Below are 26,954 nucleotides of genomic sequence, written 5' to 3' on the forward strand. Positions count from 1 at the left end.
GACTTTCAGTGCACTAACTGCCCATGCGAGTGAAAACCTTGGCTAACTTATTTAACTTTACTTTCCCTCCATCACCACTTATACCCTCTATACCCTTTCCCACCTCCTCCGTGCAATCATCGTACTGTTGTCATGTCCATGAGTTCTCTCTTTACAAATTTATATTTCAACTAACAAAATTGCACATAAATAAGCATTGAAATATGCACTTAAGAAGCACTCTGATTGTTCACCCAGAGGAAATCGGAACTCGGTAATTCTCAGTGCTTTTACCAAGTCAGAGCCCAGAGGGAAGAGTTTCCAGGCCTGCTTTCCTGCTGGTGAGCCTAGGCTGGGATCTGTGGGAAGGCCAATCCAGATTTCAAGAAAACCACACTTTGTGAACTCTCATAAATGAAGACAAAGGTGGTTTGGGGGAACAAAGGTGGCTTTACTATTGCATTTTATTTCTGTGTTCTTGATAATATCGGGATGATTAATGCTAAACATTTATTTGAAAAACAACAGCTTATGAACTATTGAAACATACACTCTGGTGTGGTCAGGTAAGGGGAACTGTAAGAAGTGAACATTCATAGTTGTTAAAAAAGTCTTTCCCTCAGTTTCATTTACTTATTTCCCGTCACGTGGTCTGTTTTCTTTAAAGGAACAAGAAGTCAAACCAGGTCCCTTGGGCAAATGTGTGGTTGGAAAAGATGTGAAACAAATAGAGAAAAGGGACTTCCCCCCCATCCCCACCACTCCACCCAGTGGGAGGGCTTGTGTTTATTTACAGGCTCAGGGAATTACCCCAAATGCCTCAGGGATAGGCACCTGCTCTATAGAAAGGAGAAGGTTGACAATCTGTGATTGGTTGTTCCTTTGCCATTTATTGTTCTGCATGTACAGCTCATGAGCACCAGGTGGCGATGTTCTCTCACAGAGCAACACCAACAACTTCAAAACATAGCAGTTACAAACATTTACATTAGGACAGTCACCTGCCCTCTCCCAGAAACCCACCCCCACTCAATGCCAGTGTCCACAGACAAAGAAAGGGGACAGGACCCTTTCTTGTACCACAATGGGCCCTTCCCCCAGTCTTCTCATGCACACAACAGTGCAATACCAGGATGAGTACTTTTGACCAAGTCTAAAAACCACAGAGGAAAGGAATGAAAACATAAAGGCACACACAACAACATATGCACAATTAATCTTTATGGGATGAGCATCTGACAGGGTTTTTCATCCCTGGAGACCCCAGGGAGGGAGGAACTGAGCTGCTGGTGCTAAGACGATGAAAGGAAAGGCATGGAAGTCCCTGCGTTGTCCAGGGAGTTCAGCAGGCCTTCTGGTGGGGACACACCTGTTCAAAGTGCTGGATGCCCAGGGCCTCTGCTGGCAGGGTCCTCACTGAACCCCAAACTGTACCTTTTAAAGCCAGCTCCAGAGAAAGGGCAATGGAATGCTTCCCACCTTGGCACAGTGTTAGAAAGGAAATGCAAGATTCCCTCTGCCCAGAATGTCCCACAAGAAGATGAGAATGAGGTAGCCCCAACTGAGCATCCTCAGAGAGGAAGAGAAATGGGGCACAGATAATCAACGCCCCAGGGGAAAGGCTTGAAGGTCTGAAGACTTACTCTCAAAGTGGCATTTCCCCTGGCATACATCCTGCCTTGTATGCTCTCTGGGGCCCCTTTCCCACCCACACTTTCTTCTGCCTGGTGCAGGAAATCAGTTTCTCCCCATTGCCCATTGCCAGTTGTCAAAGCATGTCTTCTTTCTTCCCCTTCTCCTACTGCACAACTGTGCTTCTATCCACTGACCCTCCGTCTGATTCCTCATCACTGTGGGTGATGAGCCAAGAAGACACTTGACAAGGGTGACGGCAGAGATGGCAGTGGCCCATGGTAAAGCTCTCTATGCCCTCTCCTCTATGGGAGTCTGGTGAGGGCGTGGGGGGGGGGTGACATTCAACACTGCAGGGATGTCTTTTCCATTGAGTTTGGGTGTTTCCTTCCCAACAGCGGCAGGAAATGACTCTGTGGTGCAGTGAACTCAGGACCAACCACCCAGTTTGCTGGTGAGATAAATGACGGCTGACTTATGGGAGATACCAGAACCAAAATGGCAGACACAATTCTCCCCATCAGAACACCCCCTGCTATAGCCTATGACTGTCCAGAAGCCAGTGGGAAAATGAGGAAAGGCTCAGCACCAGCGTTTCCCTGGGAACTGGGTGATACTTAGGTAAATCCACTGGTCACAGCTACAGGCCTAACAGCAGCAGCTCTGAAGAGGACTCTTGGGAAAGCTTTGTTTCTGGTTCTAATTTCAGTACCATTTTTTAAAGGTTCTTTTGTTTCAAATTTTCTAGCATCAAAAACCTCCCAAATATTATGAAATATATATGCATATATATACATCAAACCCCCAAAACATGAGGTATATTAATTCAAATTAGTATCCAGAGGAACTTCCCCCAAACACATAGTTCAAAGAACCCACTTTCAAAGGGGAAATTGGGTTTCCCTATTTGATTCCATCTTCTCTACTCCCTGACCCCCAATTCATTTCATAATGGGAGTGAGCCAAAGGCAAGAAGAATGTTGGGGAGGAGATAGATAAGGTCTTGGGACACAACCCATACACAGGTTGGACTAGACCATAAGATGGTGCTAACCCTGTTACGAATGAGCTGAAGAGGCTCTCTCCATGTTCTAAGTCAATCTGCAATAGACGAGAGAAATGGGATGGCCCAACACCACCCCTGGGCTCAAATTAACAAATTTGCATGGACAGAGATTGAAGCCCTCAGAGAAACCAGGCTGGATGGAGATTGTCTCAGATCCAATCTTGAAAGAGACTGAAAAAGGGGTCAGTCTAGCCCTCATCTTACACATCTTTTCAAACACAGTTCTGACTTAATCAGAATACAAGTTTACTATGTGATGGATTGGCAAAGGGTGAGAGAAGTGGAGGGGCCATGGCTGGGCTTTCTGATCCCCATCAGAATTGGGGTTTGACATCTTGCAAAACAGACTGTGAGAACATGATGTGTGTACACACACACATGCATATAGACACACACATATGCACATACACAGATGGCACAGAGCCCAGCACAGGCTCTACTCACAGTGACTTGATGAAACTCATGGAATATTTGAGCTGAGTTTGGAAGAAGACTATGGACTCCTCTCCCTGAGGACAGTTCAGATGCTAAATGGGATGCAGGCTCTGGTCTGATCAGTGAGTGGCTGGAAACACCTTGGGATGCCATCCAGAGAGGAATCCCAGAGCCCATCCATCTGCATGAGAGAGAAGCAGATGCCTCTTTGGACTGGTCAGTGGTGTGAGGAGGAAGGAGGGCCCAGAGAAGCCAAAGACTCTTATGAGAACTGAGGCCTTTGTCTCTTTGACCCTCTTGGCAAGAAGCACTTCCTCACTCTACACTGAGGCATTGATTTCTGATGTCACAGCATTTTAGCGGTTCACCTCTTTGCCCCCCAAACTTGCACAGTGAGATCTCCTCGCCTCCAGCAGAGGAGAGAAAAGCAGAAACTCCACTTTTGGAAGTGGAAGCAGCAAGAAGCCAGCTGAGGCAATGACCCTCAGGCTTCACGAGGCCAGGATATGGAGTGCCATGCACTGTCCACACCCTAAGTGTGCTGACCAGGGGGTGAGGGGCGGTGTTCTTAACTACCCAGCACCAAAAACTCCATGGGAATAGACTGGGGATGGCCCTCATCTCATGTCCCTTTTGTAATTGATGAGGTTTATGAATGACATCCTCTTATTCAATCTGGCTCCCCCCTGTGGCTGGGAGGAATGGGGAATGGAGAGAGGACAAGAGGGGAGATGAGGGAATCAGGAGGGCACTGCTTCAACTTCTACCTTGACTCTCCTTACTTCCTACCCTGTGGTCCCCACAGCCCTTCTCCCCCAAAGCCCTTCCAGTTCAGTCCTTCTCCTGGGCAGTGCTGTCCTCAGAAATGCCCTGGGCAGCCAGTTCAGCCAACACATTATCCAGGTAATTGGCATCTGGGTAGCCATGGCCAGTGAGATTAGAGCCAAACTCTGTCTTGTGGTGGACCTCATTCCAGATGACGGTGTCTGACTCGCCCGTTGTACTGGAGGTACCAATGGCAAAAATGAGGCGGCGATCCCAGGCCACCAGCAGCAACTTCAGAACCTACAAGAGAAAAGGCAGGAAATCAAAGTCAGACAATTAGTATCAATCAAAGGCTATCATTTGAATGGTAGAGAGACCTGTGAAGGTCCCCACCCCTTCCTGCATGGTGACGCCCTAAGTGAAGGGAAGATTTGGATGTGGACTCAGGGACATGCAGGTAAGTCTTGGCTCTGTCACTGCCTAACTGTGTGACCTTGGACAAGTTAGATCACCTCTCTGAAATTTAATTTCCTTATTTATAGAACAACAATGGTATGAGCTGCCTCTAAAGGCTGTAATTTAGCAGGTGCTGCATGAAAAGTAGCTTAATAACTGCCTGAAACACACTATTCAACAAATATTAGCTACCAATATTACAGCTGCATTTTAAAAGTTAGGACCTAGGGGTTCAAGGCACTTCTTTTATATATATAATTTATATTATTAATTTAATTAATTATTAATTTAATATATTATTAATTTCAGAGAGGAAGGGAGAGGGAGAGAGAAGTAGAAACATCAATGATGAGAGAGTATCATTTATTGGCTGTGTCCTGCAGGCCCCTTACTGGGTATCGAACCCGCAAACTGAGCATGTGCCCTTGACTGGAATCTAACCTGGGACTTTCCAGCCTGCAGTCCAATTCTCTATCCACTGAGCCAAACCAGCTAGGGCTCAAGGCACTTCTGATCTGAGACCTTCTGAAACTGTGCCCACCATCCCTACTCCACCCCCTCCTCCAACTTTTGCTTGGGTCCCTAACATTGATGTAAATAACCTGACACCCCCACATGGATGTGGTATTCATTTACCCACAGCTGATGTTGTGGGATATTTCTGCAATGACAAGGTTGAAGTGCTTTGACCTCTTCAAGGCTAATTCATATTTATTTGCTCATCTGGTCCTCACACCCACACTTTGAGTGAGGTTTGGCTGCTGCTTAATTATCTCTATTTTACAGGTGAGGCCCAGGGGAGTCTGATCCTGCCCGCCAGGTTTTTTGGGCAGTGAGCGCAGCCAAGGTGTTACAGTAGGGATTAGTAGTTCATATAGTCCGGCCCTCCAGCTCTCTGAGGGACCGTGATCTGGCCCCCACTTTAAAAAGTTTGAAGACCCCTGTGTTAGGGCTTGCAGAATGTTCTAATTCAGCTAATATATATATATATATATATATATATATATATATATATATATATATATATATATATATATATATATATATCTTTGTTAAGCAAGACAAATAAATGCCTAACACTGTGCCCAGCATGAAGAAGGCACCTGATAAAAATGCATTGGGTTAAAAACTGAACGACCGTAGACATGGTGTGGGCTGAAGGTGGGGAATCATAGTTAATAATAGTAGTAGACATGAACACTATGAGCCACTGTTCCCTGCCTCAGAGCACTGCTTCTCAAGCTTTAATGTGCTCTCAGATCACCTGGGATCTTGTTAAATGAAGCAGGTTCTATGGTTCTGAATTTCAATCAAGCTTTTCAGATGTTGGCACTGGTGTTGGTCCTAGGACCAGCTGTTAAGCAGCAAAGTCCTAAGGGAAGGATTCTAAAATAGGTTAATTATTGCCACCCCCACCATCCTACAAAAAAATTTCTAATCATATCCATCCTTACCTATGGTTGACTCAACTATGATCTTGTGACCATGTGCATCTGAAGCTAAGAGAGACACAGTTCTCTTTACCTTGGAAGCAAAACTTGGGTCCCTAACATATTGTAGAAATAAATAACCTGATACTTGGGCTCTTACTTTTCTCCCTTTCTCGCTGTCTGGAAGGTAACAGTGTCTCGGAAAACCACGGGCACTGTAGCTCTTCCCAGGATTTGGATGTTCTGGTCCCTGAAAGTAAAGAAAGAAAACAAAGGGCATTTAAAAAAATCAGTTTTTATATACACATATACATTTATATATATACATATATATTCACACACACACACACACACACACACACACACACACACACACGCACATGAGGCCTGGTGCATGAAATTCATGCACAGGGGTGTGTGTGTCCCTCAGCCCAGCCTGTACCCTCTCCAATCTGGGACATCCCTCTCACAATCCAGGACTGTTGGCTCCCAACCGCTTGCTTGCCTGCTTGCCTGCCTGATAGCCCCTAACTGCTTCTGCCTGCCAGCCTGATTATCCCCTAACCACTCTGCTAGCCTGATTGACACCTAACTACTCCCATGCTGGCTCAATTGCCCCTAAGTGCCCTCCCCTGCTGGTCTGGTCATTCCTAACTGCCCTCCCCTGCCAGCCTGGTCACCCCTAACTGTCCTCCCCTGCAGGCCTGGCTGCCCTAAACTTCCCTCCCCTACAGGCCTGTGTCACCCCAAACTGTACTCCCTTGAAGGCCCGGTCACTCCTAACTGTCCTTCCATGCTAGCCTGATGGCCCCCAATTGTCCTCTCCTGCCTGGGACAGGCTCGAACTGTGAAGGCACAGACGCTTGCTGGCGCTGACCCAGCAAGGCTGAGTGCTCCAGGTGCATTGCTAAGCAAAGCAGTCACGACTGGGCTTGAGTTTCTCCCCCAGGGAACTGTTCTCTGCAGTGAAGGCCGATCTGAAGGTCTCCACTCTTCACGAAAGCGCAAGCCTCCCGGGTCTGAGAAAGGGCCATGAAATCATGACCTTAACCAGGGATGCCCCGAATGAAACACTTCCTCATGACCCTTCAACACCCCCAGCTTTTCTCCTCTGGGACTCTATGGTTGCTTCCTACTAAAATTTCTGTTCTCCATTTCGTCATGTCTTTCAGAGCCTTCTAGCAGTTGCCCTACTCCAGAAAGTCTCCTCTGACCCTCCCAGTGAGCCAGACATAGGCCCTCCTCCTTACCCAGATAAGTGGGATACTCCAATAATGAGGATACTCCCATAACGGTGGTGACCAGAGATTGGGCACCACAGTGCTGTGCCCAGCACCACAATATGCACATATAATGATAGCTACCATCCTCAGAAAACCCCTGCATAATACGTTCTTGGCTGCACAGAAAAAGAAACTGAGCCAGGAAGGTCATGTGGCTGTCTGAGGTCCCCAGCTGGTGAGGATCAGAAGGAATTGGAAGCCACCCACAGCTTTTACCGATGGTGCATTTCCTCTTTGCTCTGTAGCTTGGTGATGTACAGTTAATTTCCCCCCAACTGGTTGGTAGGTCCCTTGAAGAAGTACTATGTTTTTCATTCAATTCTTTTACAGGCTATCACATCCCCTTGTTTTGTTTCTCCCACATCAAGTCTCACTATTTGAAAGAACCTTGTTTATTTATCTGTTTACTTTATTGTTATCCTTCTCCCACTAGGATGGGGACTTCAGGGGAGCAAGAACGGTGTCCCTTTTGCTCACCATTGTTTCTCTCCCATCTAGAACATGCCTGGCTCATAACCCACACTCAAATGTTTGTTAAATGAAAGAAAAAATGGAAAAGGCAAGGAAGAGAGGGAAGGGGAGGGTGGACTAATAAATATTTACTAACAAAATGAATCCAGTAAGCACCCTGGAGCATTTAGAAAAAGCTTCGATGTGTGACAAAGGAATGCGTCTCTATTGACTGCCAGGAAAATTGTTCAATTTGTTCCTTGGGACCGTCTTTCAAAGAATCAAAAGAGGAAATAAATACCCACAAAAATCAGAGCCAAGGAATAGCTATCAAATTACAAATGCTAATACCATTTGACAAGGAAATTCCACTTCTAGAAAATTATTCTACAGACATACTCACATGCGTACAAGGTTATTCATTACAGCGTTATTTGTTGTAGCAAAAGATTGGACACAATCCATATGCCCATCAAATGGAGACTGTTGAATATGAATTACGGTAGCTTTATACAATGGATTATCACGCAGAGCTGAGAAAGAATGAGGAAGCTCTCTCTATGTGGACAAGGGAAGATATACAGTCTACATTGTTCATTGAAAAATGCAGGGCGCGGAACAATATGTCTAATATGTGACGCTTTGTGTAAAAATGGGAGGAGTGGATGCAGTCTGCTGCATTTGCACAAAGAATAGGGGAAGGAGAGAAAAGGAAGTAAGCACAATGGTGGAGAGTGGGGGAGGGGGAGACCCTGTAGATGGGGGATGAGAGTGGAAAGAAGACCATTCAGGGTATAATAATATTAGTCAGTTTGGGCTGCTCTAACAAAATACCACACACTGGGTGGCTTTCAAACAGCAGAAATTCATTTCTCATAGTCCTGGAGGCTGGAAAGTCCAAGATCAAGGTGCCTGCAGACTCAGTGTCTGGTGAGGCTCAACCACATAACTTGTTTGGTTCACAAATTCATAGCTGGAGAAGAACTTGTTGAACTGTACCTTGAGTCTCATCTCTATCTGATTTAGGTGCTATTTAGATGAGACTTTGGATTTAGACTTTAAAGTTGATGCTTGAGTGAGTTAAGACTTTTGAGTTTGTCGGGATAGAATAAATGTATTCAAGAAGGACACGCGTTTGGGAAGGGCAGGGGTGGAATGCTTGTAGACTGAAAGTTTGTGTCCCCCCAAAACTGATATGTTAAAACCTATTCCCCAACAAGATGTTATTAGGAGGTGGGGGTTTTTGGTAGCTGATTAGGTTAGGAAGGTGGAACCTTCGTGAATGGGATTAGTGCTTTATAAGAGAGACCCCAGGAAGCTCCCTCTCCCCTTCCACTGTATGAGGTCACAGCAAGAAGACGGCTGTTTATGAACCAGGAAGCAGGCCCTCAGCAGACATTGAATCTGCTTGCGTGCTGACCTTGGACTTCCTAGCCTCAGAAATAAATTTATGCTGTTTAAAAGCCATCTAGCCTGTGGTATTTTGTTACTGCAGCCTGAATGGACTAAGACAAACATTTACTTACAAACATTTAAAATGATAACAGCTGATGGCTGAGGATGGGCTCACCTGAATGCCAGGGGGGATGCTGTAGATGATCCGGATGGTTTTACAGTCTGGGTGGCCAGGCAACGAGTGGGGGATGAGGTGGTACTCCATCTTCCCTGGAGGCTGGGTGCCTGTTTTCACCCCATAAATGGTCTTACAGGTTGGACACTGCAAACTGCCATCCTGAGGAGACAAGGCCAGTTCAACCAGACTGGAAAACAGTTTTGGTAATGACCTCCCCATCCAACCCCAAAAGGTACCATAGAAAAAGGGCCTGGGGACAAAATACACCCAAATGAGTAACAGACCTTAGTTGTCCTACCCCCACTTGGCTACCAAGGCTATTTTTGCTTTCTCTAAAGTAGCAGGAGACAAATTCCACCATTAGCCCCATACCCCATTCTATGGACATGTAAGGGAGACCCTGTCCTTGAGAGAGAGAGACCAGGATTTGCACTGCACCTTAGGGCTCTGTTGGGGGTTGTGTGTGTGTGTGTGTGTGTGTGTGTGTGTGTATGTGTGTGTGCGCGCGCACGTGTGTGAAGGGAGTCTGGCTGCTGTGATATAAGGGGTCACTGTTTCACAGCAGGGACTGGTAAGGTGTCATCTGAGGGAAAGAGAACCCGAACAGTAAATTCTATTCCCAAATTCCCAAGAAGAAATGGAATGAAAAGAAGGAAGGAGTGAGTGCACAGGGAATGTGTGTAAAAAATGCTGCTGCACAGCTGGGACCGAAGCTCTCCAGGACACCTGCATCTCGTTGGGAAGGCAGGAATCCTCTGTGGAACTATTTAGGGATATTTCCATTCAAGCTCTACTCATTTAAAGGCACAGCTTGTATTCATGGCAATTACTCCATGTGATCAAGGAACAGGAACCCAAGGCTTGGGGTTAGGAAGGGTCCCACTCTCTGCTCTGGCCTTAATCTGCTTCATGACCTTGTGTAAAAACAACAACAACAACAACAACAACACACCCAATACTCAAAGAGAATAAAGGATAGTGTCTAAAGAAACATTTTTAAATCAATGCAAAGCGGTACTAGAGTAAATCTTGAATAAGATTAAATCTTGAATAAGGAAAGTATATTAAGAAATCCCTTTAAGCATGAAACAACCTCTAAAAATGCAAAATCCCAAAGAAACCTTTTACTTTAGGATCAGAAAAGTGTGCAAGGGTTCCAGATATGCATCACCCATCAGTGACTGAACACACACTTCCTAAGACATTGAGAAAGGTCCCTAGCACCTTGAAAAATCAATCATACGGTCACATAAAGATGAAGGGAAAAATTATAGCCATAGTTAACACAAAGGAGGAATCAATTTGAATCATACTAGTAATAACACCCCATAAACTAGGCATTGTTTTATCTTCATCTTCCAGATGGAAAATGAAATCTCAGAGTTGAAAATCTTGCCCCAGGTCATTCAGCTACTAAGCCAGGGTTCAATTTTGGGTCAGCTGTCTCTCTTGGCTCTACTCTTTCCCATAGCAAGAGAAGCACACAGCTGTCCCCTGAAAGCCAGACATTTTTTTGGATGAGTTAAGATGTTAGAGGAGATCTGGGAATTCTCAGATCTGAAGCAATCCAAGTTGGGCCTGGAGAAACAAATAGAGTTTGAATTCATGGAGATGGGGGTTCAAGGTTATTCCAGGTATAGGAAAGAACACTAGAAAAGGCAAGGACTTGAAAAAGCAGGGACATTGTAAAGAGAGAGTTATCATTCAAGGATATTCCCAGATTCTCAGAAACTAGCTCTAATGGGGGGACTACCACACCACCTTCATTAATGGATAAGATGGGCATCGAAGGCTCCCTGCCTCCAGCATCCAGGCCGACCTTGGCAGCAGTCCATAATGCCTTTGAAGGGGCAATCAAGGGTGTTTGAAAATGTCCAAAGAAAGTGAATTATAAATGGAAATCACTAGTCTTAGAGAAGGAAGGATGATTGGGAAATCCATTAATGCCAGTATGAATGAACACTTATCATGGGCCCAGTGCTGTGATGAGAACTCCCTTCTCCTTCATTGATAGGGCTTATTTCATCTAGCAATGGACCATGTCAATGGACCATTCCCCACAAAAACCTCAGGGACAGAAGTCTATACCTCTCAGACCACCACACCTAGCGTAGATATTGGGGGCTTGAGTAGCATAGCCCACAGGGAAGGAAAATACAGGTGTTTTGTTTTTAAAAAAATTTAATTGATTTCAGAGGGGAGGCAGGGGAGAGAGAGAGAGAGAGAGAGAGAGAGAGAGAGAGAGAGAGAGAGAGAGAGAGAGAAACATCAAAGATGAGAGAGAATCATTGAATGGCTGCCTCCTTCATGCCTCAGAATGGAGATTAAGCCCGAAACCTGGGCATATGCCTTGACCAGGAATCAAACTGTGACCTCCTGGTTCATAGGTCGACTCATAACCACTAAGCCAAGCCAGCCAGGCTAAAGACAGGTTTTGCAACACTATAATTTTGTGGAGGACAGATCCTACTGAGAACAGACAAGATGACCACTCCTGATGCCCTGGGATGCCTTAAGATTCCCTACATCACCTGGAGCAAAACTCCAAGAGAGCCTTCATGCTCTTGCTCCTCCAGGGCCCAGTGTGGAGGTGGCAGTAGCCCCACAGGCTGGCACTCACCTTGTTGCCATTGTTGTACATGGCAACTAGGCAGTAGATGTGGTAGATGTGGCCGCATCTGGACAGCTTTCCCACCAGGTCAGGCTTGACTGTTGGCTGCGGGCCCTTGTAGCCTGAGGGAGCTGTGAGGCGCTCCATACAGATGGTGCAGTCCTGGGGGTGGGGATAGGGGAGGGACAGAGCAGACAGGCCGTCAAGCCTTTCCCAGCCTGGGAAGTTGGAGCATCCCCTTGTTGGTTCCTGAATGATCAGGTGAGCTGTTACTGGTCCTCTTCTAGAAAGCCCACAAACTAGGGTATAGGGGCCTTTGGGAATCTAAATATAGTTTTGTCTTGCTTTACACAACAGAAGAATTCCCGAAATAATTCCTGGTGTCAGAACATGTTAACTTGGAGCTGGCCAAAAAAAAATTACAACCTCCTTGTAGGCTGGGACGATACACTGTCCTTCCATAGCTTGTGAAGGAAATGAATGTCTGCTGACAGGCCCATTGATAAGTTTTCTTTAAGCTGAAATTGGGTAAAGGAATTATAATTCTAGTGTACTGGAGGGAATGCTATTTAAAGAAATCTATAACAGGGTTTTTCATCCTTGGCACTATTGACATAGGGGCTGGGTAATCCTTTGCTGCAGGGCTGTCCTGGGTATTGGAGGGTGTTTAACAGCATCCCTGGCCTCTAGCATCCCCTCTGCCCACCCTCAAAGTTATGCAAAACCACCTCTGGTTGAGAACCACTGACCTTCATCCAGCCCATTTTAAAGTCAGTTCTAACTACTCATCATTCTGCTTTTCTCAAATTCAGACTGTTGTGTTATTACAGTTTAGAATCAATCAGATCTTTGCTGGATGGGGAGATGAGAGCAATTGCACTGCAGCTCGGAGCCCAGGTGGGAGTGCATCTGACCTGTTCTGGACCTGTCAGGACTCAGAAAGCAGCTCTTGCCGTGTGGTGCAAAAACTCTGGAGGAGGAATTGCTGGTGGGTGGTGGAGAAGGTGAGCCCTGCCCTGCCTCCCCTGCACTCACCTCATCTGGCGGGTGCCGGACCTTCTGCAGATACTTCTTCAGCACTTCTTCTGGGGTTTTACCTGTGGGGACAGGATGGTCAGTGTGCCACTGAGACTGAGATGAGGGATCAAATAGCTCACCAAGCTGGACATACCAGAGGAGAACCTTATCAGCCAGGCTTACAGCAGGAGAGGAAAAAAAATTCATTCTGCAACAGGATTTAAGAATTTGAAAGGGAATCAGGGGGCAGATGAGGCAGAGAGGTGGCCTGAGGAGGTAGGAAGTGGTCCCACTTGCCTTTACCTTCTGTATCACTTCCCTGGCATCCCCCTGCCTGTTGGCAACACACCCACTTTTTAGTGAGAAAGACTGAGTGGGTTTCTCTTTCATATAATTAAGGAGCCTGGACCTGCCCAAACAATGTGAAGAGAGCAGAAATAAAAGATCTCTGTATACTGTTACAGGCTTTCAAAAATTTAGGTAGGATGTGCCAAACACTGTCTCATTCTTCATTGTGGCATCAAAGTGATATTATTTTCATGGGAAACCAGGAGCTTGTGACCACAGCTTCAGAACGGTCTTCCCTGGCTGTTGACAGTGCAGTCGCTGCCAGCAGATGTAGCGCCGCAGCAGGGAAAGGCCGATGCTCTGAGAAGGACCCTGCCAGGTGCAATGATTGTGGAATTTCTTTGGGGACTTCACCCCTGGGAGACAACCTAGCCTGAAGGCAGGGAATGAGATGATCTGACTTCACAAGCAGGCAGAGAAGGAAAAAGGGTCAGTGCCTCCTTAGGCGACTCTCTTATCTCTCTAAGTTTCCGTTTCTCACTTATAAAACGGGGAGGAGCAATAGCATCTACTTGAAGAGCGGTTTTGACAATTAAATGAGCTAATGGACGTACAGCCCTTTTAGCACATTGCCAGCTAAGGATCCAATATGTGCTATTAATAATAACAGGAAGAGTGGGAAAGTGCAAATTCCTGTCATTTCCTATCATATTATGAGCAAGGCAATCAAGTTTATTTAAGCAGAGAAAGTCTGATAGACTAGAAAAGTAGGACAAGGGTTTGAGGAAGTGGACCGGGCAACAGCCCAAAGCTCAATGCCGGCCCTTCCTTCCCACTGTCCTGCTTAGTAATATGTTTGCAAGGTGGAGCCTTAAGGGTGACAGTCAACACATAGAACCACCAATACCAGTCACCAGAAAGACCAGCCACAGGGCTGAGGCAGGGTCCTTTGGTACCAGGGCAGGCACAGGTATTGATCCCTTAGTTGTGGGATTGTGGGCAGATGGGAAGGAGCTCCTGAATGGGGGTTCAAGTGGCCAGAGCATCTGGGGGCTTGAGAGGGACACAAAACCGTGGCCACTTGCCAACTGTCATGGATGCATTCCAGGACATCCTTGTTGGATACTAGTGGTGACTGGTTTCACTCCAAGTAAAGGGGAAAGAAAACAGAGGTTCTTTGAGGTCATGACTTGCAAATGACAGAGTTGGGACTTGAATTTAGTCTATTTTAGTTCTAATTCCAAGGAGGTCTTTCTCTCTAGTACATTTCATTTGTGTCACACTTCATATTTTTATGTTTCTATAATTTTTTTAATTATTGTTTTTTTTATTTATTTATTTTATTATTATTATTATTTTTTTTTACATATTTTCTTGTGTTTTTTTGTTTCTATAATTTTGCACTGTATTGCTATATTTCTTAAGAAGTCTCCATCTGACCCATACACACTCCACTGTGGTAAAATCACCAGAATAGGTATGAGTTAGGCCTGCTTAGCCTATGCAGAAATTAAGGCACAGAGTGGGTAAGCCATGGGGATGGAGGCAGAGCTAGGGCCAGAAGCCATAAGTTAAGGAGGCTGATACCTTTCTTGGCTTGTTTTTTGGTGGTCTTGCGGCTTGTATTGGAAACCCCTGGGATGGATTTTATTTCGCTCTTGCTGACGGGGGGTGGGTGGAGGACCAACTTTGGTGGCCTGGTGAGACACACAGGCAGCCCCGCTGCACTCATGAGGATCCCAGTGATGCCTGGAAGGGCAGAGCAGGAGTCAGGAAGGACTGGAGAGTTAGCTTCCCAACACCCCCTCAACCCCTCCCTCCCCATAAACCTCCTCTCCTCCTCTCTGCAGAATTCTCATAATGCAGGGATTCTCTACTTACCTCCACCTTTTCCAGAAACAGATTCACTCACTCCACTTCAACAACATGCTTTCCTTTTAGCAACCAATCTCCCCAAGTTCTTCCTACTCATCCAACCCAACTCCTAAAATCTCCATTTGTTTAAATTAACATCCAAATGATCTCTCTCTCTCTCTCTTTTAATTTTTTTAATTATTATTATTATTTTTACAAATGCTCACTACCTATTTCATCACTCATTTTTCTACTTTCAACAAGACTAGCCCAAGGTTTCTCTTACCTGCCAAGGCAGGATTGACAGGACTGGACCCATTTAGGTTCTTCACTGGGACGGTGGGGACCCTGAGGAAGGAAAGAGCAGATGCGTTATGGTTTTAACAAGTGGGACAAAATGAGTCAGTGGTGGGACCTCAAAATTTCCCCCAGTGAAGTGCTTCCCTTTCTCACAGAAACTAATTGTTCCTACTAAAGATGCAGCATGTTCTTAGCGTGACCAGTGGGGAGAGGTCCTTGTCCCAGCTTATTGCTAGTGGGGGTGGATTTCTTGCAATATTCTGAGAAAGAATTTTCTGAGACTCGCACATGAGGGTGAGCTATTGTAGAAAGTTTTATTTCCCTGGAGTTTCCAAGGTCCCATTTCCTTCAGTCCAGCAATAGAAGAAATGTAGCTGGGGCTTCAGCAGAGCTAAAATTAAAGCCAGTGTTCAGGGTTTCCTTACCATGTGGGAGCCAAGTTCAAACTAGCTTGGTTTAGGTTTCCCTCCTAGTCCATTGTGTGTGGGGCCCGCATGGCCAGGGGCCATACAGGTAAATGCAAGGAAGCCAAGAACCAAGCGTCAAGAGCAACAAGCGAGAGAATCCCTTTCTTTTAGACCCAGTGGTTCTCAACCTTTCTAATGTCGCGACCCTTAATACAGTTCCTCATGCTGTGGCGACCCCCCCCAACCATAAAATTATTTTCGTTGCTACTTCATATCTGTAATTTTGCTACTGTTATGAATCGTAATGTAAATATCTGGGTTTTCCGAAAGGTTAAGCCAACTTGATAAAGATCACACAGCAGGTGACCCTGCTAGCAGTTCTCAACCTGTGGGTCAACCTTAAGCTATAGAGTTTAAGACCATGGGAAAACACAGTTATTTACATTATGATTCATAACAGTAGCAAAATTGCAGTCATAAAGTAGCAACGAAAATAATTTTATGGTTGGGGGTCACCACAACATGAGGAATGTATTAAAGGATCGAGGCATTAGAAAGGTTGAGAACCACTGGTTTAGGGAATTATGTATTCCAAAATTTTCTGGGGCTTGCATTGGCTCCACCCATTCTGGCCAATCCATGGTTCCCCAGTTTTGACTCTTCTAGTCACCCCAACTTTACTGTGTGTACGTCTGTCTCCTCTTTGTTGGAACCCTTCCTCCAGATATCTTCAGGGAATGGACCAGTGGTTCTCTGGGGAGTGCAAAGTTGCAGCTTCCTAGTGAAGCTGCCCATATGACCATGCCTATAATGTCTGGCCTTCTCTTCGCTCCTATTTTTTTTTTTATCATTAATAACTAGCTAATTACAAGGGCATCATAGCCAGAGGCATGATATCTTAAAACTAAGTCAGACCATGTCACTCTCCACTCAGAACCTTAACTCAGAATGGCTCTCCTCAGTTAATTCAAAGTCTTAGCAAGGCCTAATAGCCCTGAATGTTCTGTCCATGCTCTTCACCCCAATCCTCCTCTCTCTCTGCTCTTCCTCCTATAACTTGCCTCTTGCCTGTTCCTCTTACATGACTGGCACTTCCGGCCTCAGAGCCTTTGCATGTGCTGTTCCCTCTGCCTAAAATGTTTTCCCACCAGATACATTCCTGGTCCCTCCTAGAACTCCTTCACTCTTAGCTCATATCTTGCCTTCTCAATGAGGTCCTTGAGACCATCTTATTTGGTACTGCTATCAGCTCATCTATCTTACTCTGGGACCCCCTAACCCTCGTATACTGCTATGTTTTTAATTCCCCCCCCCCCATGGAACTCATGATCTTTTAAAATAAGTTGCTTCTTATTATCTTCCCTTCTAGAATCTAAGCTCTCCAAGGGCAAATTTCTTTGTCCATTTTGTTCAAAAGCCTGACACTTGTAGGTATTCCATGAACATTTACTGAAGGAATAAAAGTATAAAGAAACAAGTCCAAACCTTGGTGGACATCAGAACCACCTAAGAAGCTTTGAAAGAGCCAGAGCCTCAAGCCTGCACTGGGGCAAAAGAACTTGCATTTTGACATGCTTCTGCGGAGAGGATGCAGATGCCGCCAATCCCCAGTCCGACGTTTGGAAACCATTGCTCAACAGCTGTTACTTCTCCCACTCCCTGAGAAATATAAATATCAGGCAAAACCTCCTCCTCTCTCTGTTCCTCTCCCAGCAACTCAAGCCAAGCTGGAGAGGAGATGGCACAGCTGCATGGGAAAGACGAGGTCTCCCGGCACCAACTAGAAAAATAGGGGACATGTGGGGCTCAGTCTTGCGCCATCTCTCCCCACCCCCTTCACCACCCAGGCTTCCACAGCTGGGCTTGGAGAGGCCAATGCACTGGGTCACAGATGACTCCAGGAGCCAGGCAGCCTGAAAAGCTGGCAGTTCTGCTATGGGGGCAGGGTGCTGGGAAAACAGGGGGAGGGAAAGAGAGCATGTTGATTCGTTTACTTACATTGTTTATTATTTGTTTACTTGATCATTCATATTGAGCCAGGGACACGGCAGTGAACAAGACAGCCCGTGGTGAGCCTTTATCCTTGTGTTATAATCGCTAACACGCACAGAGCCTGCCTTGTACCCGACGCGTCTCATTGCTCACAATATGTAAGTCACCCAATCCCTCCAGCAACCTACGCAAGAGGTGTTATTATGATCAACCCTACTTTCATAGGCAGGGAAGCTGAGGCACAGAGTGGTGAAGCCAACTTGATAAAGATCTCACAGCTAAGGATCTGAATGCAGGAAATCTGGCTCGAAAGCCCACTGTTTCAGCCGCCTATGTCTAAATCATCTGGTCACCTGATACTGCAGACAGAGTACGTGAAGCTCAGAGAGTGAAGGAATACACATACATCTAAGAGGCGGCAGAGCTCAGAGGGACCTCAAGGCTGGGCATTGGATCTGTCTGAGCCCCACATGCCCAGGGGGGCTTCCCCGGTGATGCTGAGTCTTCCAGGGCCCTTGTTCCTGCCCAGGGACCATGACATGTGCACAGTGTTGTGAGAAGGATTTGCAAACAACAGATGTGGGAGTATTTGTGTCTCAGCAGGCCACTAAGGGATACTTTTCCCCAGAAACTGACCCTAGGATAAATCAAACCAGATGAGGGGGAGGGGAATTAAAAACAAGGGAATGTAGGCCAGGAAAAGAGCATGGTCTAGATTCTGGACCCTGTGACCTGCTCTTCGGGGACAGTCATGATACGGTGGACCGGGAGCCAGGAAAACTGGGTTCAAATCTCAATCCTGCAAGTAACACCTCATACAGTCCAGTAAGTTTTCTGAGCCTCGGCATCCTTATCTATAGACCTGTAAAGATCTGGGGTTAGAAGATGCTGAGGAGATTTTTCTGACAATTTCCCACCCCAGTACTCAAGAACTCAGTCCTCCACCCACAGCTGAGTCGCTTCCTCACAGGGGCTGCGGAGGCTGGGAGTGGAGGTCTGGCCTTCTGTGTCTGTCCTGCTCCCCACCAGGGGGCAGCACCCCACCCAGCCCCGCACCTGCTTGACCCCTTCACCACTCCAAGGCCCCCACTCCCACTGATAAGTAGTTGTGATCTGGGTGACAAAAGCTACCTTTGTTCCCACAAACTGGACTGGCAGGTTTCCACACCCAATCTGCTTAACCAGGAAATATTCCAACCTGCACAGCAACCCCCAAGGCAGCCCAAGAACTCTGGGTAGAGGCAAGGTTTGGAGAGAGGGAGGGTCTGCACCTGAGGCCTGGGACTCCTGTGAACACTGTGGGAGAGGTGGGTGTCCCTGCTATGCCAGGAAAGGAGCAGCATGGCAGAAGGGTTTGTCACTGGATTCTGGTGGCACTGGGACTTGGGGAAGAAGGGGGTATTTGTTTATGAAATACAGAAGGGTATATAGGAAGGAGCCCCTCCCCCAGCCAAGGGACCTGGAAGTCGCCTTCCAATCCAGCTGAGCAGTGACATGTGTTTTTGGGAAGGCCACCACAGCCTTTCTGCTCTTGCTGGCTGGGGCCCCTGTGAGGATGGAGGATCTGGAGCAAATTCTTTGTAAATAGCCAAGCCCTATGTGAATTTGGGTGATTATTACATTTTTGTTTCCCAACTGTAAGAGGAAGTTGGGCTTGATACAGTCTTCTTTTGCTGTAATAGTCCAATTTTCTCAGGTTCTTGAGGGCATCAAGTGTAAAATGTCAAGTTGAGTGTTGGGCGGTACTTAGGATTGCCCAGTTAGCAAAAACTCACCATCCCTTCCCCACTGTTATTGGTTAAAATGAGAACCACGGAGACTGGCTCATAGAGTCCACACTGGTCACACCCTGTTGGAGCTCCAGCTCCATATGTTTGAACCTTCCTTCTGGAAATGAGCAGCCCCATGGCAGGCATGCTTTCGCGTCTTCCGGGCAACTCAGCTCAGCAGAAGCTGTCTGCCTATCCACTTGTGGACCAATCTGAAGCCAATTCCTCTGCCCCCTATTCAGTTTGGTTGATCCCAGTTATGGAGGGTGCAAGTTTTAATTTCTGTCCCTAAAATATAAAACTAGGAAAAGAGAAGAGCTGGTAAGGTGGCAGGGGAGGGGAATTGAAGACGGAAGAACAGCTCTGCAGATGCCCTGGTGAGAGCCAGTGTTTCTCTTGGAGTCATGAGCCAACCCAGGAATCCTCAGGCAGAACAATGGTCTTGTCTCTCCAGCAACCATGGCCTCACTGGAGATAGAGAAGCCTTAATTCTGGAGCAGAGGGCCAGAGGGGCGACTCTCGCCCTCCCCTGCACAGCCCTCCCCTCTTCCCTTTAGAAGCCCCCTGCTTGTGTCCCTGAATAATTCACAGGGTCTTTTGTTCCCCCCAAACCCTTCTCTCCATCCCACCTCTCCCACCCTCCCTGGTCTTCTTTTTTTCCGTGGGAAAGTTTCTTGAAGAGGTCATGGGCAGCGAGGGGTGCAGGGAGGGGCCACTGGACGACAGAAGGTCGATGGCAATGCCAGACAAAGGGAAAAAACACGCTAATTAAATGGCCAAGAAAGGCTGGAGCAGAAGATGGTAGTGGGGGTGAGGGAGGTGGTAGGAGGTGAAAAGAAAAGGGCTGGAAGCTAGGGAGGGGCCTCCCTTGTCAGGAAAACAGAGCAGAGAAAAAAACAACTTGTTTCTATAGCTCTTTTGAAACTGCACTGGCCGGCCCTCCAGCCTATTCTCTCACTCCAATTCTACTGGCTGGCAGAGGGAATAAAGCAGAGAGATAAAGAGCTGCCGACTCCCTCATTGGGATTTAAAGCGATCTAGGGTTCCTTTCCCTCAATTATGGCACGGGGTCACTTGGCATTTGCCAAGGGCGCCAGAGATGAGGTAAGGCTGCTCAGCTTTGACTTCAATTCAACAGCTACATGGTGCATATTCAATAGGTACCTGAGAATAATTGTAATAACAACAATAGCAGCAATTCTGACCTGACTCTTACTATGTATCAAGCATTGTGCTAAATCTATGCACCAAATATTTCATTTAATCCTCATGATAACCCTACAAGGAAGGTGTTATTATTACCCTCATTTTACAGATGCGCAAAATGAAGACAGAGGATGCAAAACTCAACCCCAAGTTTTAGAGCAAGAAACTTGGGTTCAAGTCTAGGCAGTCGGGTTCTGGAGGCTGGGTTTTCACAAGGGCCAGTAATCACCCTGAATTCTGTGAGAGGCCCTGAAGATTCTACTGTGTGAAGGTGAATAGAAACTGAGTGGAGGAACTGTTTAGGTACCCAGTGCCCTCTCCCACATACTTCTGCCCTCTCAGAGGAAGTCATAAGAAAATCTCATGCATCTGACCAGTGTTTGACTATTTGGTCATTGCTTTCGCATAACCGAGGAGCCAGACTTAAGCAAAAAATAAAAATAAAAATAAATAAAATAAAATAAAAAATAACAACACACCAAAACAACAGTGGATTAGGAGACTAAAACCTAGGTTCCCAGCCCACTCTGGGTGTAACAAACAGGAGTAACTGAGACAATGTAGGGAATGTGTCCAGCACTTGGTAAGGACTCAGTAATATGGGCTGTTATTCCAATCCAAAGGTACCCCTCCAGCTGCCAACCAGACTAGAGGAATGGGACAAGCCCTTGTTTGGCACCTTCTGTATGCCAGGCGCTGTGGTGTAGAAGGGGCCCCTCAGAGTTAGAAAGAGTCTGGCTCTGCTGTCAGACTTTCTAAAGTGTGAATCCTGGTCTCTGACCATGACCATTAGCTACCTGCCCTTGAGCAAGTTAACTGGTAGTGCCTTCATGTGTAAAATGGGATCAAGCTGCCTTCTTCACAGAGTAGGATTAAATGAGGTAATAATCTCTCCCCTCCCCAAACTGGAACACCGAGGGTGCATAATTGATGTGGCCTACTATTACAGTCACACCTGATCTCTTTAGTCCTCACAGCAACCCAGATGTGGGTATGGCTGCCAGAACTCACAGAGCAGGAAGGGAGGGCTGTGATTTGAGGGACTGCCCCATCTTGGGGGCTAGTAAGAGGCAAAGTATCCATTAGAATCGCCTCCTCATCCACCTGCAGCCAGAGTGATAGGACAAAATGACAGGGAGCAGGAAGCCCTGGCGGCCCCTCCTCCATCTCTGACGGGGTATCAGAGTCCTTAGCTCTCTCTGCCTGGGGCGTAGAGACTCAGAGGCAGCCACACAAGCACCTACCCAGAGGCGATCAGCACCCGGGACTGCGCCATGGCCAGCCGCTGCAGGTTGGTCCGATTCAAGGTCGCCAGGGCCACCCTTCCAGTCTTGCCGTTGGCTCCCGGGGGGCTGGCAGGAGAGCCCCCGGCCGCCCCTGCCGGAGTGCTGGCAGCCTGTCGCTGGATTGCCTGGGATGGGGCGGTCTTCACGGGGCCTCGGATGGTGCCCGTGCTGTCCAGGAGCTTGGGCCCCGGACCTGGTGGTGGTTGGGGTAGCCTGACCGCTCCGGATGGGGGCATGCTCTTGCGGGCTGCTGGAGGCTGCGGGGGCCCGGCTGCCTTGACGCTCATCACCAGGACGCACTGCGGGCAAGAGCAGGGCGGGCCTGGGGGTGAGGCCACTGATCCTGCGGACCCGGCTGATCCCGGGCTGGCCGGCCAGGACTGGGCCTTGGGCAAGGTGCCCGTGACCATGGGGTAGATGAGGTCCAGACGCCGGCGGACGCGGCGCTGGCGGTGGGTCTGCCGGTTGATCTGGCCCATGGTGCTGAAGTCAATGACATAGCTGAAGCCAATGGGAGTGAGGTCGATCCAGGGGTGCTGCCTCTCGTAGGCGTGCTGGATGGTAATGCCCACTTCCATGTCGTAGGGCGTCCAGGAACCGTTGTCGTTCTCCCACTCCCATACCACGCCCTTCCCGGGGGCTGAAGAAGGGTCGTAGTAGTTGCGGCGAACTGGGCGGAGGGTCCCTGCCAGAGGGGGGTAGAGGAGAGAGTCAAGGTCAGCAAGGAGAGTAAACGGAACTCTGTTCCATTCATAGGCAAATATTAAATGAGTCCTACTGTGTGCCAGGCACTGAGCTGCCTGTTGAAATATCAGCTTTGAATGAGACTCATTCCTGTCTCTCAGGAGTCCATAGTCACACCAGGGTGAAAACAGATGAGTTATAAGGCAAAGGAGATGGAAGGCAGTGGACTGCCAGAAGGAGCAACTCCTGGCTTGGAGTGGGGACATCTTGATCTGCAGCCAAGTTTGCTCCTTTACTAGCTAATATAGACACCCCACCCCCCACACCTTACCCCCACCCAGCCTCCTTTTCTCCCCTGAAAAACAGGATGATTTCTTTGCTGAGTTTTTGTGAAAAGTTTAAGTGTGACTCCTCATTAACTCAACAAATACGCACTTGTACATGCCAAGTTCTGCATTTCTCTTGGCCCTAAGGGACATAATGCCTTTGACACCCAGTAGGTGCTCATAAATATCATATCCTTTCTCCCCTATCCCTCTAAGTGTTCCTGCACCTAGGGTTATAGACGAAAAGAACACAGGGCCATGGAAACCTAGAGGGCAGAGGAAGACTCTGTCTCTGTCGGGGAAAATTGCCCAGAAACAGTGATCACTGAGTTGGCCTGTTATTGTGAGAAGAGAAAGGAAAATCAGGTTGCGAGCACACTCCCAAATTTCCCAGCATTCACTCTTATATCGACAACAACGATGGTCATAAGAATAATTTCCTATGTATCAAATGTCTTTCTTTCAAGTCAAGCCTTCTTAAAGAGATCATCTTCATTGTTACAATCTTCCTGTGGGTAGGGGTTAGGGATATGGATGAGGCAGGGGAACAGTACAGCAGAAATGAGCCTGCAGGACAAGAAGGGTATACTAAGCCTCTAACTGTTGCCTCTTTCTCCCCTACCTGCCTCCAACCTGAGTTCAGACTTCATTTCATGGGTATCATCAAGGCTGCAGATACCCAGCTCAAGGCAGGGTGGGGAAGCTGGTGAGACCTCCGGGTTGGGCGGGGTGTGTGTGTGTGTGTGTGTGTGTGTGTGTGTGTGCTGGAATCGCCAAATCTGTCATCTTGATTCCTAGCCATCAAAGTGGTGGGAAAAGGCTCTCCTTCTCCGGCCTCTGACTCACCCCTCCTCCAACCCAGAGGAAGACACCAGGACTTGGGACAGAATCCCATTCAAGGGGGGAAGAAAAGGAACAATGGCTATTCAGGCCTTTGCCAGGGTCATAACCCACCCCCCTCCAATCTCCAACCCCCTTAATGACCCAAAACATCAACATTGAGGCAGGAGGGAGAGACAGAACAATTCCCTATTCAGCAGCAGGACCTCTGCTGGGGGACACGGGGTAGCTAGCAGGACAGGAGGAAGCGGGAGGCAATAGTCCCCTGGTTTGCTTCTATTTCCTTCCTAAGTAGCCAGCTCGAACAAAGAACACAGCTTTGTGTCCAACAGCAGAAAACCCGCCCCTTCCAGCTGTGTGATTATGCCTCAGTTTCCTTATCTGTTTGGATCCAGGGAAGCTACTTCAAAGGGTGAATTTGAGCAAGAAATGTAGAAATGAATATAAAGCACTGAAATAACACCTGTCACATGGCAAAAGCTCAAGAAAAGTTGGTGATGATTATTATTATTTTTCTACTATTTGCCTGAACAGGATGGAGAAGAAGAAGAAAGAGATATTTTATATATAACTCACGTTTGTACAATCAATGTGATCTTCATGGCAATCCTATAAAATTCCTTTTTAGAGGTGAGGAAATTAAGTGTAGAGAGCTTAAAGACATTCTTTTGTATTCCTTCCAGGTATTCCAGGTAGCAGAGACAATGTACTTGACCAATTTTCATAGATATTCTTATTTTTTTTTTTAACACCAGTGTTACCAATTCCCAGAGATGCCTGGGAATTGCCCCAGAGCTTCTGGAGATCCTGGCTCCCGCACAGCCCCAGGTTTATCTTCTTCTGTGCTTGTATTGCCTCCACTCCTGATAAACAGATACCCCTTTTACCCTCACTGGTTCCCTCAGAGTTCCTGGACCTCCTCCCCTAGTATTCCTTTCTATTGAAATGCCCCCCTTTGCTTTTTTTTTTTTTTTTTCCTATTGAAATTCTCTTATGCCATTTACCATCCATCCCTTGAAAGGTTCTCCTAGTTAGGAAGTCTGGGGTGCACCAGGGCCTCCTTTCATGCCGGCGCCTTACATGGAAGCACAGACACAGTGTAGGTCTTTGCTTTCTAGTGCCCACTGCACTGCCTGGCAATAATGAGGGCTCTGCAATGTGCTGTGATTGATTGATGACTTCTGGCTACTTTGGCATTTCATTATTTGCCTCATCCGCTGGGTACCCACTAGTGCTGTAAGGAATACCAAGACCTAGACACTCCTCAAATAGCTTACAGTCTAAAACGAGACAGGTATGCTAATGACTATTTATGAGGCAGAATAGCCACAGGAAGGGTGCCAACAAAATAGCATGCTGGCAGAAAATCTGACCACATCCTTAATGCTTAAATCCTTTTCATGACTTCCCCTGAGTTCAGCACTGAGATCCCCTCCCCCTACTCTGCTCACATTTCTGCTACCCCAGTCTCCTTCACTCTCTGTCCACTGCCATGCTTCTCTGGACCTTTTCATAATGCTGGTCCCTCCCCCAAACACTCAGGCAATCCTCCTCACTGTGCATCCTTCAGATTTCCTCTGTGCTGCTGTGACCAGGTCGAATTCTCACTCCTATTTTTCTTATAGCATTTATCTTAATGTGCAATTACACATTCATTTGTGTGATTAATTTGATGAAAGCCTGTTTTCCTCCACTGGACTTCTAACAACACAATAGTGGGCATCCAGGTGTTTGCTCAGGGCTGAATCCCCCAATGCTTGGAATATCTTAGTGGCTCAATAAATATCAATTAAATATTAAGTAAAGGAATGATGGTTTGGAGAACATTCTAAGAAATGGATGATAAATAGCATAAGACCTGCATATAAAAAGAATTTCAATAGTCAGACATGACAAAGGACTGCTAAGCTGTCATGGATTTTATTTGTTCACAATAAGGAGCCAGTGAAGTTTGTGACACAGAGAAGTGACAAGTGCAGAGCAGGTCTGTTAATTGTGTCTAAGTGAGAAGTAATGAGGGTGTTGGCAGTGAAAATGAAAAGATGGGGACAAGTCGGAGGGACCCTACAGAGAGAAAATGGGTAGGACTTGACCATGAAGAGCTGAATACTTTCCAAGAGCAGTTCCAGGATCACCTGCTTCAGAATCTTTAGAGATACAATGCCTTCCAGCCTGGGGGGGGGGGGTACCCTGAGTTCCCATGCACACTAACATTCCAACTGCTGGACCTTATGGTCTATGTGTCTGCACATGCCTAGCACCCGAGTATGACTCTGAATGACAGAATGTATCAAACAGTCAAGTGGTAAAATGGAAGCACCAGTAACAGGCAGAGGGGTGTGAAGATGGAGAGTTGGCCAAAACTGGTTTGGCTCAGTGGATAAAGCATCGGCCTGCGGACTGAAGGGTCCCAGGTTTGATTCCGGTCAAGGGCATGTACCTTGGTTGTGGGCACATCCCCAGTAGGTGATGTGCAGGAGGCAGCTGATCGATGTTTCTCTCTCATCGATGTATCTAACTATCTATCCCTCTCCCTTCCTCTCTGTAAAAAAATCAATAATATATATATTGATTTTTTAATATATATATATTAAAAAAAAAAGATGGAGAGCTGGGTTTGGAAGGAGAAAATGTTGAGTTCAGTTCAGTCCTAGCAGGCTAATTACAGACAGAAGGAAGACCTCAGAACCAAAGTTACGGGACAAAAGAGATGGTGGGATTTAATTCTCTGATTTTTTTCTGAGGCCGTTCCATCTGGAATGGACCTTCTATAATCAGAACCGTGAACTAGATGATCTGAGGAAATCCATTGGGTCTTAAGGTGCAGTGACCCAAGGAAAAGGCCTCTAATGGGATAGTGATAAAGGAAAAAAGAGAATGAAAGTCAGTTTTTCTTGGCAACTCAGACGCTTGCTGCTCAAAGCACCTAAGAGATTCCAGCTTCTGAAAAGTGGGAGACAACACGTTCTAAGAATGACCTGAGGTCTCTAGGGCATTTCACCCACATCTATGCAACACTGTGTTAGAGCATCTACTCTGTCCAAGAAATCCCAGCACCCCTCACCCTTACTAGAATAATCCACGAGGGCAAAAACTTAGGTACTTAGGTATTTGTTACTGCTATACCCCACATGCCTAGAACAGCACCTGCATGAAGCAGGTGCTCTATATGTGTTCACCACATAAAGGAGCAGAGCATAGAACACTTGATTTGGAATCTTAGCTTCCTCATTGACTGGCTATAAACCTTTGAATAACTTAATCTCTTTCAACATGCTTTCTTTCCTATAAAATGGAAACAATAG

General features: G+C 46.8%; 2 protein-coding genes across 2 annotated transcripts in view; one reads left to right on the forward strand and one right to left on the reverse strand.

The window, feature by feature from the left end:
• The window catches only part of LOC311628087 (olfactory receptor 5AN6-like), a gene marked incomplete at its 5' end in the record, with an annotated part of 243,286 nt that overhangs the window by 36,960 nt on the left and 179,372 nt on the right, over positions 1-26,954 (forward strand). The gene's annotated exons all lie outside the window — the stretch shown is intronic.
• DTX4 (deltex E3 ubiquitin ligase 4) overlaps positions 850-26,954 on the reverse strand; it is a 31,249-nt gene continuing 5,144 nt past the window's right edge. The window contains exons 2-9 of the mRNA XM_084894850.1: positions 21,758-22,484; positions 15,126-15,187; positions 14,573-14,734; positions 12,716-12,777; positions 11,690-11,842; positions 9,067-9,228; positions 5,924-6,013; positions 850-4,177 (exon numbers count right to left, since the gene is read on the reverse strand). Coding sequence (XP_084750976.1) covers positions 3,944-4,177; positions 5,924-6,013; positions 9,067-9,228; positions 11,690-11,842; positions 12,716-12,777; positions 14,573-14,734; positions 15,126-15,187; positions 21,758-22,484 — 1,652 coding nt within the window. The 3' untranslated portion in view covers positions 850-3,943. The remainder of the gene's footprint in view (positions 4,178-5,923; positions 6,014-9,066; positions 9,229-11,689; positions 11,843-12,715; positions 12,778-14,572; positions 14,735-15,125; positions 15,188-21,757; positions 22,485-26,954) is intronic.

Source organism: Pipistrellus hanaki (genome assembly GCF_964339955.1).
Source record: "Pipistrellus hanaki genome assembly, chromosome: 9".
NCBI lineage: Eukaryota > Metazoa > Chordata > Mammalia > Chiroptera > Vespertilionidae > Pipistrellus > Pipistrellus hanaki.